The following is a 17,457-nucleotide window of genomic DNA, read 5'->3' as shown; positions in this document are numbered from 1 at the left end:
CTTGGGGGGAGGGAACATCTTGAGATTCCCCCTCATGTCTGCCAGCTGGGCCCCTATAAGCTCCAAGAGGCAGGAGTGTATGGGGGACGTAACGAAGGTTTCTCACAGGGCTGAACTACAAAACATCTGCCCCCTCCCCCTTGGAGGCAGCGTCCTTTATGCAGTCTCAGGACCCTCGAGTCTGACCCTGTTCAGTGACCTGGAACCTTCAGGAAAATCAGCACAAGCCTTTATCCTTCAAACTCGCAGAGGCCTCATAGCCACCCTCAGAGGCTGCACAGCCACAGGCCTATTGCAGTGCTGTACGCTCTTCCACGGTCTCGTCACCACCAGTCTGTTCTGCCTGGGCTTCTGCGTCCTTCCTACCCAGCTCTTCCCGCCCCGCCTGTCAAGTTGCAGTTCCTGAACCTAAATTAAGGGAGACACAGAGCTAATTTATCAGACCCCATCTACACGCCATGGCCTGAGGGAACCTGGGTAAATGTGCTACAGTCTCCCCTGCCGGGAAACTCGTCTCCAAGAAACTCCAGAGGGCAGTGGAGGAAGTCCAAGGCTGTGGCTCTGAGGAAGTTAGGAGATCAAACTTGTCAGGGGTGAAGTAAGAAGATCTTCCTTTCCCAGAGAGCCATGTCTAAACAAACGCAGGCACCAGAGAGATGGTTCTGCGGGAAAAGAGCTGGCTCTGTGAGCGTGAAGACGCGGGTTCAGATCCCAGCATCCACATAGAAAGCTGAGTGTCACGGCACACATGGACTCCAGTGCTGGAGGACAGTGAGAGCTAACCAGCCAGCCAGGAGAGCCAATCGGTATGATCAGGTTTAGTGAGAGATCCTGTCTCAAAAAAAAAAAAAAATAGACTCCCATACTTATCCTCAGATACTGCTATTCTATAGAGGTTCCTGTAGTCGACAGTCATTTAATCACGTACCTGGAAACTGTAATTTCCAACAAAAGTCTAGATATTTAAAACTAACTCATAAATATTTATTTTAAAATTCTCTCCATAACCTTGGCAGCTGCTTGTTGCAGGATATTTGATCGCACTGTGAACCCTGAGATTGTGTTATTTACTGAAAAAAAAATGTTTTCATGCCCTGAGTACACGCTTTTAGTCCCTCTGGCTGGAATACAGACACTCCGTTAGTACACATCTTTAATCCCAACGATGAAGGTAAAGTTAGTTTGTAGAAGGAAGCAGCCATGTTTAAAAGTGCTGTCTAATTGAGTGGCAGACAAAGTGATGAATCGGAGAAAGATTTGACAGAATACGATACGCCCAACTCTCATGAAGGAAAGAGAGGAAAAGGGAGGCGGCAGTTTTATCAAGTGTGTTTTATAGAGATGGGCTTAAGAGAGAACAAACCAGACACAGGTAAAGACAGAATGAGAAGTCAGAAGGTTAGAACACATTGCCAAAGTCTGAGGGCAAGCAGAGCAATTCAGGAGAGGCTCAGAGAGAAGCCGGATTGAATCAGTCAGCTTGGAGAGGAGTTTGAGGCAAAACAGCTGAGTTGAACCAGCCAGAGCTCAGAAAGAAGAGAGAATAAGCTTACTCAGCAGTAAGTCTCAGAGGCCGAAAACATTCTAGGCCTCCGTTAGATCATATGGAAGTTAGAAGCTCCAAGGACTAGGCCTGGGTTATCTCAGACAGAGGCAGTAAGCCTCAGAGACAAAACTTAGGGCAGGAGAATAAAAGATACTCTTACAGCTGCCTTATCTTAGGCCTTCTGCCTTCATTCAGCTTGACTGCAACATCTCAGGAAGTTTTTGTCCTATTTGTTTCTAATTCACATTACACACACACACACACACACACACACACACACACACACACCCATCAGAGCATTATCTCTGAATAACTGTCCTGCCAGCATGTCCGTGCTTGGGACCTTTAGTTATATAACAATAGGTTCAGAGAAAGGGGACACATCTTAAATGACACTTAAGACTGTCTGAATTGTCTTTGTCTCCCACTGAGGACGAATGCCTTGTAGTGGAAACTGCGCTGTGATTTGATAACTTAACTTTTCAGCGTATAAGCTTCTAAAAGTCAGAAGTGATTAGAAATGTGTGTTTCCTGTTAGTTCAACTAAATCCTAGGAGAATTAACTACACGGAGACTGACTCTGACTGTCCCTCCTCTCTGGTGAAGCATCTCTGGGGTGAGAGCACTGGGTCATGCTCTCTCATGGATAATGTGGGCATTTCACTGAGGCAATGCTGTAAAAAGACGAAGAAGAGGAAAAGGGAAGAAGAAGAAGGAGAAGGCGAAGGCAAAGGAGAAGAGGAGGAGGAGGAAGAGGAAGAGGAAGGAGAAGGAGGAGGAGGAGGAAGAGGAGGAGGAGGAGGAAGAAGAAGAAGAAGAAGAAGAAGAAGAAGAAGAAGAAGAAGAAGAAGAAGAAGAAGAAGAAGAAGAAGAAGAAGAAGAAGAAGGGGAAGGGGAAGGGGAAGGGGAAGGGGAAGGGGAAGGAGAAGGAGAAGGAGGAGAAGGAGAAGGAGAAGGAGAAGGAGAAGGAGAAGGAGAAAGAGAAGAATTATTTAAAATTGTAAATGTCTGTGAGGCGCAGAACTTAGATTTCTAAGACTGCATCACTTGCCTCTAGAGGGGACAAGGAAAGCCTCCTGACAATGCTGGTCTTGGGACTCCACACCCACTGACAAGCTTTCCTCTCTGCACTGAAACAGGGACTTTAAGCTCCCACCCTCCTCTCCAGTGGAGAACAAGGTCAGGCTTAAGTTATTCAGTGCCAGACAGATGGTTGTGATAGGTTGGCGATGAGCGCTTAAAGTGATTACAGCTCTTTGCCCCATCTACTGCGAGGATGAAGACCATTCTCAGCAATCAGATTGTCAACATTCCAGAAAGTGTGGACATGACTCTGAAGGGGCACACAGTCGCTGTGAAGGGTCCCAGGGGACCTCTGCAAAGGGACTTCAACCACATCAATGTAGAGCTGAGTCTCCTTGGAGAGAAAAAGAAAAGGCTCCGTGTTGACAAGTGGTGGGGTAACAGAAAGGAACTGGTCACTGTCAGAACCATCTGCGGTCATGTTCAGAACATGATCAAGGGTGTGACACCGGGCTTCCATTACAGGATGAGGTCTGTGGATGCTCACTTCCCTATCAGCGTTGTTATTTAGGAGAATGGGTCTTTGGTTGAAATCCGATATTTCTTGGGTGAAAAATACATCTGCAGGGTTCGGATGAGGACAGGTGTTGCTTGCTTTGTCTCTCAAGGATGAATTAATCCTCGAAGGAAATGATATTGAGCTCGTTTCAAATTCAGCGGCTCTGATTCAGGAAACCACAACAGTTAAAAACAAGGATATCAGGAAGTTTGTGGATGGCATCTGTGTGTCTGAGAAGGGAACCGTGCAGCAGGCTGACGAGTGAGACCTCAGTTTCCCAGCTCCAGAAACAAGATCCTGATCACGAGGACAATGTGGGCTCTTTGGGGACAATAAAAGACTTATATATTGAGAAGGAAAAGAAAGAAGTAGAAGTGTTTACAGCTGATGAGGCCCAGGTAGCCCTTAGCTGGAATTCTGGGAAAGGGAGCTCTCAAGGTAGCAGACTAGATGGTACCATTTTACCAATGAGAGATCCAATGAGGGAACAGGTATGATCCCAGGGAGCAGGAGTGGAGGGAAGGAAGGAAAGGAGGCGTCTAACACTTTGAGGTAAAGTTCAAACAGCATTATAAGTGCTTTCAGTGTCTGGAGTTTTTCACTCTTAAAAGCTCCTTAAAGTATACCCAATACCCGCCCTCTGACACAGCCTGTTGGAACTGGATGTCCGGCGCTCTTAGCTGGAAAATTTTTAACTGCTAATGTCAAGGTCAATGTGCTTTCCAGATTCCTGTAACCCAAACGAAGTGGTGTGTGTATGGGTGTGCGTCTGGCCAACTATTCTGTTTGTAGAATAGGGGGTCTAGGACTGCCAGGGTGTCAGAAGCACACCCCAGAGGCAGTGAGACCAGCACACCTGAAGCTGGCGAGGGGAGGGCAGCACTCTGCAGTGGGCTCAGGGAGCCTGGGCAGAGGTCCAGGGTGAGGCTGAGGCATTCCCTGATCTGGTCCTATTCATGTCATAGAGCTAGCTCCAAGGCCTTGCAGAGTCAAGTCTGAAAGGCTACTTGTACAGTCTGCCTCAGCACCCTCTCCTGGAAACCCAGCCCAGCTCTCCTCCCTCCCTTCCTCCCTGCTCCCTCCCCTCCTCCCTGCCCTCCCTCTCCACTGCACAGCACACTCATGAGACATCACTTTTTCCTAGTTTTGAAAAAAAAACTCACCACAGTAAAACAGAGAAACTAAAAATAAGGCCCCCAAAGAGCAGGTCATCATTCAGCTCCTGACAGCCAACCATGCTGTGAAGGCCTGGAGTTGTTTGCTTTGTTGACAAACTTTCCCAGCCCTGAGTAGAAGTTTCTCCGGGGTAGAGCAAATGTGGTTCAGAGGGAAGTGGTGCTGGTCTCAAGCTTCTTTCTCTGTTCCTGTGGATGTGAGAAAAGCAGCAAGATACTGGTTGAGCAGGAGACATCTTCACTGCAGGGCCCATTACCCCAGGTCCCAGTTAGCACATTCGTGTGTTACAAGAAAATAAAACTATCTCTGGGCTTGGGATGTCGCTCAGTTGGTAGAGTGCTTGCCTGGTGTGCACAGAGTGTTGGTCACCAGCACGACATAAGCCCAGTGTGGTCATGCACACCTATTATCCTGGTGGCTGGAAGGCAGGGCCTGCATTGTTTGCGGTGTGTGTTTTATTTGGATATGATGCCACTTGCTTCTTCTCTCTGTCCCAATTTCATTTTTTATGAAGCTGTTATGACCTCAGGGAACATTTTTGGCAGCGCACTATTCTGGGGACTGACGCTGACAGGAGAAAAGCAACTCACTCAGCTTCTCCTGCTGTGTGTTCACCACACCAGTCTCTTCTGGTCCCTGGAGGATCCTCTCACACATCAAACAAGCAGGCAGTTTTGCAGTAGGGAACATTGCCTGGGATATTCTCATTCAGTTCAGTTCGATACTCTCTGAAGATAGCACCAGAGCCCAGAGGATGGGGTCTTAGCTCCTGAGGACTCTCCTGACGTCCCATGCTAATCATGACTGAGGAGTCTCTCCTGACTTCCCACGCTAATTGTGAGCCCGAGTTCATTTTACTTAAGCTTCAGACCAAAGGACTCTGGCTCCCTGATCCCCTCCTTGGCTTTGATTAATTTCATGAGTGGCTCACAGACTTGAGAGATGTATACTACTGGCTTAATATAAAGGGTTAAAAAAGGCTGGGCTAGGAGTAGGAGGAGAAGCATCAGGCCTCTCTTGCTGAGAACTGTGATGGTTTGGGCCAAGTGGAAGGAGAGTCCTGGGGGATTGGGGAAGGAGGAGCAGTGGCCCAAAGCTTGCCAGCTATTTTGCTCTGACTGACAGTAGGGACAAGTAAGGCAGCTGATCATCCAGGAGGAAATTGGAAGGTGCGTCTGCCCTTGTTTTGGGCAAACAAGGGCATGGGAGTCTTAGTCAAGTAAAATGACTCTAGTAAACTGTTTTACAGAATACAGAAAATGGAGATTTTTTTAAAAATGTGTTTATGTGCACGTGTGTGCTCGTGTATGTTGAGGCCACCAGAAGGCATTAGATATCCTGGAGCTAGAGTTACAGGCATCTGCAAACCGTCTGATGTGAGTGTGGGAACCTGCACTCTAGTCGTGCAGGATTCGCAAGGATTCCTCCCTGCTGAGCTATTTCTCCAACCCCGGGGTTACTAACCCTATTTCTAGGAGCGCAAAGCAAAGGTAAGATTCAATATTGTTGATATGCAGGAGAGAAACGGCAAGATCATGTGGGGGTGGTGTATGCTTTTCGAGACTCCTCCGGGGCAAGGTGTGCTGGTGCATGCCTTTGACCACAGCACTGGAAGTTTCAGGGAACTGATCTCCGTGAGTTTGAGGATAGCCAGGGCTATTGAGAAAGCTTGTCTCAAACAAACAAACAAGCAGTTTTGCATGCGTTTATAATGCTGTCAGCAGTACATACAAGCTCCTGCACTTCCAAACCCCATGACACTTGAGGGGGACTTTTGGTCATTTTAGTAGGTGCACGGTGACACACTGTGACTGCACTTCACATCTTCGCGATGATGGGTTCACTTTAGTGTCTTTTCCATGTTCTGGGTGTCTCTTTTTGTGAAGTTACCTGATAAATCTCTTGTCCAACGATCTATTCAATTTGATTATTTTCACTTACCGACTTTTGAGAATTCTCTGTGGAGGCAGGAGACAAGCCATTTGTCTGATGTTTGATTTGCAAATATTTCCTTCTACACCACAGCTTGGGTTCTCTGAATTTTTCTGGCCAAGACTTAGAGGAAGGTTGCTATGAGATCCTGTTCACACTGCAGTCTCAGCCACTTCATGGGGTCTCCTTTATAATTAGGCTTAGCTTCTTTAAGCTAGGCTGAAGCCTCACTCTGGATTCCTGTCTCTGACCAGGATCCTGAAGTGCCTTTGGGTGTCCCTAAGGTATGTGACCTGCAGCTTAGCCAAAACCCAGCTTGTCATTTTCCCCCCAAACCCAACACCCCTGCAGAAGCTGCATTTCCAAGGCTCAAGAATCAGAGTGACGTGTCCTTCCCTCTCAAGTCTTCCTGTCGTGGTGGAGGACAGCCAGCTCCCTCCCCCCACTCTCTTGAGCATTTGCCATCACCACACAGCACAGCCCCATGGCTCTCGTTTGCTGACTACTCCTCCCAGACAAGCCTCCTTGATTCAGATTCCCAAATGCGAGCCTGGCTATAGCACCTCAGCTGAGTCCCGTCCAATGGCTCTGTGGGCATTAGTTATCTTATGGTTTCCTTGACGGGCTCTAGGGTCGCTGAATTATCAGATCAAGTTAGTTAATCAAGGTGATTAGATCCACTCTAAATTCGGGTGATGCCACACTGTGGCCTAAGGCCCTGAGTTGCATGAAAACAACAGAGAACGGCGAGCACCAGCATTCATCTCTTCACTTCTTGATTGCTGCTATGGTATGGCCAGCGTTCTCAGGTTTCTGTCGCCACACTGTCCCTGCATGGTGATGTATACCCTCCAATTGTGATCCAAAATGCACCCCTTCTTCCTTAACTTTTATGTCAGCTGTTTTGTTACGGCAGCAAGAAAAGCAACTGTGGAATTCAATGAGCTAGCCCCTCCTGTTCCGTCTTTGAAAAGTTGTTTTATGTGTATGGGTGTTTTGTCTGCATGCATGTCTGTGCACTACATGCGTGCCAGGCACCTGTACCAGACAGAGTCTCAGACATCCCAGAACGGGAGTTACAGCTGGTTGTGAGACACCATGTATGTCCTGAAACTCAAACCGGGTCTACTGAAAGAGCCTCGGGTGCTCTCAACCACTGAGCCATCTCTCCAGCACCCCTCCTCCTCTCTTTCTGCCAGGCGTCCACGCCAGCATTAACAGTACACACAAAAGTCCTGGCTGACACTCTCAAGAAAGCCAATAACACCGAGAAGAGAAGCAAATGTCTGTTCCTTACTGGCATGCTCTGAAGTTATTGTCCGGTTTCTAATTGTGAGGATGAAGCCTGGTTATGCCTGAGAATTTGGAACCGTTGATGATCAGAGCTAGGAAGAATGCTGTCAACCCCACAAGCAGGTTAAACAAACATGGAGGGATGAGCCCCAGGTTTGATATGCAGCTCAAGGACCTCGAGCATGAGAAAATAACATCAGTTTGGTTTTATTGCACTGACAACCGCAGCTGATGTCATGAACTATGAAGAAGCAAGACAAAAATCACACAGGAAGGAAAACCCTGAGGTTCTTTTTTGTCCAGGATGTAAAACATTGGTGCTAAAAAAAAAATCCTCAATGGAAAAAAAAAGAGGGGATATAATTAGTAAACGCCTGTGCTTCCTGGGGCAACTGAAGCCTCTGACGATCTGTCCGAACCTTGATTCATTTAGGAGGCTCCTTCTCAGAGTCCCTTTACATTTTCCTATGCCGGAGGCCTCGGGGTGTGGTTCTGTAGGATGTTTCCACCCGAAAGCCTGCTGCCTGGACGTGCCCACCGCCCCCAACACATACCATTTTTCCCCTAAAATAAGGCAGGTGAAGATCAGGGTGCTGCTACAAGTAGGTGAAATTGGTATCAGAGATGTTAGGGTCGGAGCCTGAGCTCTGGCAGGCCTAACAAGTAGACAGGCGGGGTTGGGGATTTAGCTCAGTGGTAGAGCGCTTGCCTAGCAAGCGAAAGGCCCTGGGTTCGGTCCCCAGCTCCGAAAAAAAGAAAAAAGAAAAGAAAAGAAAACAAAACAAAACAAGTAGATAGGCTACCATCTGTCTTCACTGGGTGAATTAAAGAAAAAAACAGTGGAAAGCTGACTAAGACTTTGCCAATGTTGCCACATTGGGAACAACAACAACAACTAAAAGGTTCAGTGACTCTCCAACGTGCATCTTTGGAGTTCTGACAGGAGGTTCAGGTTCTCAAACAGAAAGCAAGTGGTATGCATAACTAAGCAGTCTTGGTCAAGGTGTGGTCCTGCTGGTTATTGATCCACCATCAGTTCCAGTCTATCCCACATGATAGTCTGACCAGTTACCAGAACTCTGATATCTCTTACTGGGTGACAAACTCCTCCTCTAGCTGGCACACACAAGCTTAAGCTTTTTCTTTCCCCCAACACACAAGATTCATTGGGAAAAGCCCAATAGCTGAAGAGAAGGACACAAGTGTCTTCTGCCTTCGGAATAGCTTCACACCTGCCAAGACAGTTAAATAAGTGGTTGGGTGACCCCTTATTTGTTCCGGAGTCATCATAGGCAAAAATCACTCCTGGCCTTTACACCTTCTCCACAAATACAACAGATATAAACATCCCTCTCCTCGGTAGGTCAACTCTGTAGCACAAAACTATTTGTTACTGTCCACCAGGGTGCTTCCTGAAAAACTGTGAGTAGCCTGGCCCAGAAGCTGCGCCTGGCCGGAGCCAGAAGGTCGGATGCTCTCTCTCTGGGTCTGGCTATCCCGGGGTCACCCTGGAGCCACTGAGGGTCTCCCCAGATGCACACCAGGAACCTGCAGGGAGCTCTGTGGCTACTAGAAGTACCTAGCAGCCAGAGGGCAGACTTCCGGAAGGAAGCAGGCGTCCTCCTATTGGCGACAGGTTCATGACGTCACCACATGGCGACTGCGGGTGGGGGTGGGGGTGCTATTTCCCTTGGAGAAGAGTTAAGTGCTTGCTTGCTACGCTCCTGGCTGTGGCTTCTCTGCCCGCCCCTCTCGACCTGCAGCCTTGCAGGCATCGGCTCACTGCACAGGGAGCCGGGTGGGTCCGGCCACAGCAAACAGGTAAGCTGAGGCTAGGCCAGCACGGAGGGAGGGGAACCGGACATTGAGAAGCCAAGTGACCGACCTCGGTTCCTGGAGAGCGGAGGAGATCAGCAGGGTCGCATGCTCAGCGCTGCGCCTCAAGCTGCCCATTCCTGTGCTGTTTGCTAAGGGATTCTTGTGCTGTGACTCATAGTGATTCTTTCAAAACCAGTAGTGTCACCTTGCCAGGTGACTTTACCTCGTGGAGCCTCGGTGCTGCTTTCTATTCTATGAAGATTGTTATAAAGCTAGAATGAAAGAACCTGGGCGCACCCGTCACAGGTTCATCATCAGCGAAGCACAGTCAGCAGGGATCACAGTTATGTCTGAAGCCACAGTAACTGGCCATCCAGAAGCATGATGGGTGGACCATGGGCAGTTAGGACCAGAGAGGTGTAGACAAGATTGAAATTAGATTATCTTGCTTAGGAAGTAAGTACCTTGCTTCTGAATTGAGAACTTCAATGTCATCTAGACATGGGCTCAAATACCAGTTTTCTTTTACTTGTATGACCTTTGAACCTTTGGCAAACTAAACCCCTTATCCTATCCAAGCCTTGGCTTCTTCATCTATAAAACTGGGCCAGCAGTACCTGCCAGCCACAGTCAAGAGAATTATAGTGGAATCACAAGTGGAACATTTGGCTTTCCCCAAGACAGTACTGTCGTTTTAGTGTGCTGTGTGACTGATCAGGTATGCTGGAACAGCCTTTGGATGGTGGCATGGTGGTACTTGTGTAAAGTGACAGAGCAGGAGAAAACCTTTGGTTTTCTGGCCAGACTTGCAAGCTCACACTGTGGTGATCCTGAACAGGGTAGATTGGCTTAACCGGGTGATGACCAAGAGCCCAGGACCAAGAGAGCTGTCTCTCAGTCTCTCATTTTTTAGTATAAAGACGTGTATGTCTGTGTGTGTCCACCTTAGTTTTTTTTTGACAGAGTTTTTCATTGGCCTGCAACTTAACAATTAGACTAGACTGGCTGGCTAGCAAGCCCCAGGGATCTACCTGTCTCCAACACCGGGATTACAGGCATAGACCACAAGCGTGTTTACATGGGTTCTGGGGATTTAACTCATCTTCATGCTTTCAGTAGAAGCACTTTACCAACCAAGCTGTCTTCCTAGCAGCTACTAGGTTTTAAAGGCAAGCTCTCCAGAAGGGAGAGGACTCTGATAAGGAATGAAGACCAGACCTAGATTAAGACAGAGTAAGGGGATGGGTGGGGATATGGAGTGTGGGTTAGCTGGGATGTAGCTCAGGCTAGCACGTGCCTTCCAGGCCAGCAGGCACCCTCCAGGCCAGCACCTATACCTTAAAAACAAAAGGAACACGAGAAAGAACCTTAACTTTGGGTGGAACCTGGAACTAAAAGCAGGCCCGGAACCTTTTTGATGATATCTAAGAGGTCTGGATCTGAGGAGGGAAGACGCGGCCAGCTCTCTCCAAAGCTGATCATCACTAGGCTTTTCCTAGTGAAATGTCAAGCCCCTTGCGTCCTCCATCTGTTCAGTGAACAGAGGCAGTGCAAGCCTGTGTTCCACACACAGCAGCAACAGTGTAGGCTCAGTAGTGAAAGAGACAGACATTGCTACTGAACCCAGGGAGATGGCTGAGCAATGTGTGAGGCCAAGTATCTGGCCTCTGGGTACCGAGTCTCCCTGTGCAGCAACAGCAGAAACTGGTATGGAGGGTGACTCCTAAGCCAAGGTAAGCTGGTAGGGGTTCTAGCGTGAGCATGTGGGCAGAAGAAAGTGTTTAAGTCAGAGGGCAATGGGACCAAGTAAGTACTTTTTAAAAAGTTGCATGAGGTAGCTGAGAAGCCATTTCTAGCAATAGCCATTTGCCTAACTTGGTGCGGATTCCTAGTCTGGCACAGTCTAGCCTTCCCCCATTCAGGAGGACTTCCTCTAAAAGCTAGAGGTAGCAGCCTGGCCATCTTCACAACAGCATTTCAACGTCTGAGGCTTGTGTACATCAGTCATCCATATCTGTTAACCCAGCATGCAGGACAGCAGGTCTGAGTTGGTCTGCTGTGTTTCCCACTTGCCTGCAGCAGTGGAAACTTTGAAGGAACACTGGTTGAGGAAAGGCTGGGATCCCCGGGTTAGCTTGAAGCCTGGCATACTCATCTGTTCTCTGACTGTTTGAAGCACTTCCTATGTGAGCCTTCCCACGTGGCATGCTGGGAATGGTTGATGGGGCAAAGGGATGAAGGGACCTTCGTGATGGCTCTGCAGTCCTCCTGTCTCCTGTGGCTTGCTTCTTTCCTTCTAGGCTTTGATGCTGGGCTATGGTAGAAGGAGGTTGCTGTCAACTCTGCTGCAGGTTCAGAAGAGGCCCTGTCAACCCTGCAGAAATATGAGACTGGTACAGTTCCAGGCACCTCACCTGGAAGAGCCTCACGTGGGCCTAGAGTCAGGGATTGGTGGGGGAGTTGTAGACCTAAACACCTTTGACCCAGCGCTCCCCAAGACAATGGTGCAGTTCCTGGAGCGGGGAGAGACTGCCCTTTCGGTGGCAAGAAGGTGAGTAAGCAGGCAGTCTTGCCCAGTTCCCTCCCATCTCCCTCTCCTACCCCTAGAGTCAAACAAGCAGGGAGCTCACTTGTTCTTTTAATAAAGAGCTAACAGGAATATAAATCTTCATTTTTTTTTTTCGGTTCTTTTTTTCGGAGCTGACCGAACCCAGGGCCTTGCGCTTCCTAGGCAAGCGCTCTACCACTGAGCTAAATCCCCAACCCCTAAATCTTCATTTTTGACACAGGGTCTTGCTATGTAGCCCAGGCAGGCTTTGAATTAGAGAGCCTTCTGCCTTAACCCCTTGAATGCTGGGACTAAATTAGAGGTGTATATTATATACCAGCACTTTCAATTTACAGAGAGGGAAACTGAGGCTACACACCAGGACCTTACCTCATTATACTGCCTACCTAAAGGCTAAGTCCCTCCCACTGGAGAGGCTAAGTCCCTCCTGTTAGAGGAGCCTGGCACAAGGCCCAAGAGAGGAAAGAGATTCCCCCAGTGTGTGCTAGATTAACTGGGATTGACCCTGAAGCCAGTCATGGGATAATCAGTCTAAAGAGTCAAACAGTAGTTTAAAGACACTTTAAGAAGGCGTTCTCACCCAGCAGAGTGGCAGAAATAGAAATGTCTGACAGCACAGTGTACAGAGCACTGTCATCCCAAATGGCCATTTTCTTTCCTGTTATTGGGACCACTTCCTCTCCTGTTGTTGGAACCCAGAATATGTTGACACTATAGGATAACAGCCACAAGAAGGAAGATGCCTTTAATCCCAGTACTCAGGAGGCAGAGGCATGTGGATCTCTTGAGTTCAAGGCCAGCATGGTCTATAGTCAGTTCCAGGCTACACAGAGAAACCAAGAAGAACCAAAGAAAACAAGGAGGGGGGGACCTTTGTGTTCTAGGGGAACACTAGATTTATATTAAAATGCATAACATACTTATCGTTCATATACAAAGGCATGAGATGAGAAGGTGCTACACTGTAGCTGGTAGGCAGAACACAGGAGTTGTCTCCAGGGCAGGACACGGTGACTAGAGGGGTGAGGGAGGCCTTTCCACGCACTCCCATGTGTACCCTTCACATCCTTCTACATGAGCAACAATTACCCAAGTGGGGAGGAAACGAGCCCTTGATGAACCACTGTGCTCTGCTGTAAAAGGACTGAGTCTTTTACACTGATAGGTGAAAGGTCTAGAAAATGCAAAAAGCGAAGTCGTAACTGCTAAGGGTCTCCCCAGCCTGTTCTGGGATTCCTGCCCTGTTTCAGCTAGCCCCTCTCCTGCTTGATCTCTACAGAGCCCTGGCTGCCCAGTTGCCACTCATCCCTCGGTCACAGGTGACCTTCTTAGCCCCTGTCACCCGGCCAGACAAGGTGATATGTGTGGGCTTGAATTATGCAGACCACTGTCAAGAACAGAACGTGCGGGTGCCCAAGAATCCCATCATCTTCAGCAAGTTCTCCAGCTCCATCGTGGGGCCCTATGACAGCATCATCCTCCCACCAGAGAGTAAGGTTAGTTCCTCACCACCAGGTCACCGGACTCCAGCATAGGAGTCATTTCCTAGTGGTTCTCAATCTTCCTAATGCTGCAACCCTTTGATATAGTTCCTCCTGTTGTAGTGACCTCCAACCAGAAAATTTTATTGCTACTTTATTTTGCTGTTATGAATTATAAATATCCGATATGCGAGAAGACCTGATATGTAACCCCTATGGTGGTGGTGACCCAGAGGTTGAGAAGTTGTCTTAAGGGAACCTGTCACTCGGTGATATAATACACTAGAGAAGTATAACACAGCCTCAGGTATAGGTGACAGGAGGAATTAACTCATCTTTCCCAATTACAGGAGTAATTTTCTACAGTGGAAGTATATTAACGATGTAGATAAAGCCGCCAGGTTTCCTGCTGCCCATACTTCGGTGTGAGCATTTCATGTCTCATGGTGGTGTTTGTTCAGCTGTGGCTCTGCCACACGTGCACCTTATCCCGATTCCATTGAGAACATCTTTCATTCTTTTAGGTCTCCCCCCATGTTGTCTGCCCAGGCCGTGTGTCTGCCACACGTGCACCTTGTCCCATTCCTTTGAGAACATCTCTCATCCCACGCAGACTTCTCCCTAACACATTTGAAGTTGCCACAAGGCTTCCTTCCCTGACACTTTTGAAGAACTGTTTTCTCAGGGTGCCCTGCACTCAGTTTTGCCCTATTTCCTTGTGACCAGACTCAGCTGAAGCAGTTTTCTGAGGCATCCTGCACAGGAAATGACCTCTTTCCCACTGCAGCCCATCAGGAGGCTCCCATGTTGGGTGTTGTCGAGTGTGACCGTTTGTTTGTTCTTCCCACCTCCACACTATGGGCTCTCACTTTCTACCTGGTTTAGGCAGGCGGAGGCTCTTGTTTCTGTGCATACCCCAGGAGAGCTGGTTTCTACGCCTCTGGGTGATTTTCCTCTGCTGGGACTGCAGATGTGTGCGGCCACATCCAGCTTTTTATTCGAATTCTAAGGACTGAGTTTAGGTCATCAGGCTTCTGTGGCCAGCACCTTTACCTGCCGAACATCTCCCTAGCCCTCCCTCTGTGCTTTTAGTATTTACTTGAATTTCTCATTTTTCCTCATGCAATGTAGATGAACCCAGTTTGGCCAGGGGACCCATCCTGCTGGTTTCCATTCCCATTGAGCACATCCTTACTTTCTGGCCTTCACTGAAGGCTCTTTGGTGTTTTTGCAAGGAAAGAGTAAATTGTAAGTTCTTTCCAGGTGTATCTGCTCTCTTACCGAGAGGCTGGCATTGGTTCACATTTTGTAGCCATGTGCATTTTTTCTTGTGTGTTGCTTATTTAAGCCCCTTAAATACATTTATCCAGGATCTGTCTGATCTAAATGAGTTAATGCATTATAGCACGTACATAGTGTCAGGCACACAGTAGTTATGTATTTCTAAGTCTTAGTACTTGGCGTCACTCTTCACTGAGGTGTCAAGGGTGATGTGTAAACTCAGTTCCCCAGACATGTGAGCCTCAGCTGTGAGCTAGCTGTCAGTAGAACTTCCTTCTTCATCTCCTAGTCACCTCTAGTGGTGCTGCTTGCCACTGCCCCGAGCTTATGGTCTGCAGGTCACACCCACCTGTCATCCAGAGATCTGCCTTACAGCCCCTGCAGTTCACTTGTCCTCTCCTACTTTGCAGGAAGTTGACTGGGAGGTGGAGATGGCCGTGGTCATTGGGAAGAAAGGCAAACACATCAAGGTGAGGTGGAAGGGGGCTCCCAGGCCAGGGAGGAGCAGCAGTCCCAGGTCCTGCCTCTGCTCGTCCTGACCAACCCTCCCCCACACACACACTGGTGCTGTCTCACACTGGAACACATGGGCTTCCATACACCACCTTAGCTAGCCCTGGTGCTAATGTGTGATAATGGCTTTGAGATTCTTTGTTCTAGAGGTTGTGTCACCTGTGATGTAACCTTATCTGGCCAAATCTCCTGCCCCAATAGGCCACAGATGTCATGGCTTACGTGGCTGGCTTCACTGTGGCTCATGATGTGAGTGCTCGGGACTGGCAAATGAGAAATGGAAAGCAGTGGTTACTGGGAAAAACTTTTGATACTTTCTGCCCCCTGGGCCCTGCCTTGGTTACCAAGGATACCATAGCAGGTAGGTCGCTGGTCTTCGAGGCTTGTACCCTCCAATGTACAATACCTTTGAGTGTCAGGACAAAACCGTGCTCCAGCAAGGACTATGGTTACAACTGTACACAGAGCTGCAGTGTCAATGCTGTTCCCACAGAGATCAGGTGGCCAGTGAGCTGTGAGCTAGCTCTCAGTAGAACTTCCTTCTAGAGCCTCTTAGAGGGAACACAGCTGCAGATGCTGTGAACTACATCCATAAAATGAATTACAACGAACACTGCACTTGGGAGAAGGGACTGCCTCCACCTGTCTCCTTCTGGAATAGTCCTTAAGCTGGAAGGAGTAAGACTGGCTGTTGAGCATGGAGAATGGCTATGATGAAACCTGTTCATTTTCTGCAAGGGAGATAGGAGAGGACCTCGCACATCCTCTGTGCATGCGTCCCTGGGGTGTGGCATGGCTCCATGGGTGAGCCCCTCAGGACAGCAGTACCTCAGAAGCTGTATTCTAGCAGCTGTCAGGGGTGCAGGATAGCTTGGGTAGCCCCATTATCTGCTGTTCTGTGTCCCTGTCACTTTGGAGATGTTGAGTCATTCTAGATCTATAATTATCAGTCTCTGCTGTGGATTGATGCCTGTTTTTCCTATTTTATTTTTCTATTATTTTTATTTGTAGAGAATTAGTATAATTCATAACTAAATGAATGTACTTTTTTTCTTTTAATTTTATGTGAGTACTTTGTCTGTCTTCAGACACACCAGAAGCGGTCATCAGATCCCATTATAGATGGTTGTGAGCCACCATGTAGTTGTTGGGAACTGAACTCAGGACCTCTGTAAGAGCAGCCAATGCTACTGACATCTCTGCAGCCCCCATGGCCCATGGAGGTCAGAGGTCAATTTGTAAGAGTTGTTTCTCTTCCTGGGCTCATTTGAGTACCAGGAATTAAACTTGGGCCCCAAGGCTTGGCAGTGATGGTTCTACCTATAACCATCTTGCCTGGCCTGCATGGCCATTTTTAAAGGCAAACCCCTCAGCTGTTTTTCTCCTTGTTCAGAGACTATAGGATGTCCCTTCTTTCCTCACTTGATGCAGGAACCCAGGGGACCAGTCTGTACAGGAAGTCCAGGGTGAAGTGCTAACCAGGCTGGGCAGACATGCTCCCCAAGTTTCCTCTTTCTTCTGGGGCTGGGTGTTGGGTGTGGATGACCCCAGTGTTATTTTTAATTCCAGATCCACACAATCTAAAGATCTCCTGTCGAGTGAATGGGGAGATTGTCCAGAGCAGCAACACCAACCAGATGGTGTTCAAGACTGAAGATCTGATAGCCTGGGTCTCCCAGTAAGTGATGGAACCTGTCACAGCCAGCCCCACCCGCTGGCTCACCTGGGAGCTAAGCCCACTCTCAGCCCACAGTCTCACTTGACCCTCTGCTTCCCTAGGTTTGTCACTCTGTACCCAGGGGACATTCTCCTGACTGGGACTCCTCCAGGTGTCGGCATGTTTAGGAAGCCTCCTGTCTTTCTCAAGGTAAGTTAGTTCAGAAGAGGAGAGCCAGGAGGCCTGTAAAGCTTGAAGCAGCCCAGGGGGTGAGTCTAAGGGGAGAGCATGTTCAGGAGCCAAAGGCTAAGAGCCTTGTGCTGCTGTGTTACAGAAGGGTGATGAAGTCCAGTGTGAGATTGAAGAGCTTGGTGTCATCATCAACAAGGTGGTGTGATGGTGTCCTGTAAGCACTGGACTTGACACCAGGCAGAACTTGTGCTCCCACCCAGCTCACTGCTGGCCCTGCCTACTTAAGGCTGCTCTTAGGTAGGCCATGGGAATAAATTTTCTCTCAAAGTTGCAGCTTACCTTCTACTGTCTTTTAGCCACACAGCCACACACATTTTCCCCCACCTACAGTCCCTGAAGGTGGGCTGTTTCACAGGG

The 17,457-nt window shown here is 48.5% G+C and overlaps 1 protein-coding gene and 2 pseudogenes across 1 annotated transcript; all 3 read left to right on the top strand.

Annotated features, from left to right (window-relative positions):
• Positions 1-2,796: 2,796 nt before the first annotated feature.
• Rpl9-ps28 (ribosomal protein L9, pseudogene 28) lies at positions 2,797-3,393 on the top strand (annotated as a pseudogene).
• Positions 3,394-3,607: 214 nt separating this feature from the next.
• Positions 3,608-7,853, top strand: LOC147995677 (small ribosomal subunit protein uS8 pseudogene; annotated as a pseudogene).
• Positions 7,854-9,209: 1,356 nt separating this feature from the next.
• Fahd2a (fumarylacetoacetate hydrolase domain containing 2A) lies at positions 9,210-17,373 on the top strand. The gene is given in 8 exon segments (NM_001134834.3): positions 9,210-9,350; positions 11,648-11,898; positions 13,196-13,412; positions 15,089-15,148; positions 15,393-15,552; positions 16,761-16,869; positions 16,971-17,058; positions 17,183-17,373. Coding segments are annotated over 7 exon segments (942 nt in total). The 5' UTR covers positions 9,210-9,350; positions 11,648-11,653; the 3' UTR covers positions 17,246-17,373.
• The last annotated feature ends 84 nt before the right edge of the window (positions 17,374-17,457 follow it).

Source organism: Rattus norvegicus, chromosome 3 (assembly GCF_021556685.1).
Source record: "Rattus norvegicus strain SHRSP/BbbUtx chromosome 3, alternate assembly SHRSP_T2T, whole genome shotgun sequence".
Lineage (NCBI taxonomy): Eukaryota > Metazoa > Chordata > Mammalia > Rodentia > Muridae > Rattus > Rattus norvegicus.
This window is presented reverse-complemented; position numbering and strand designations above follow the sequence as displayed.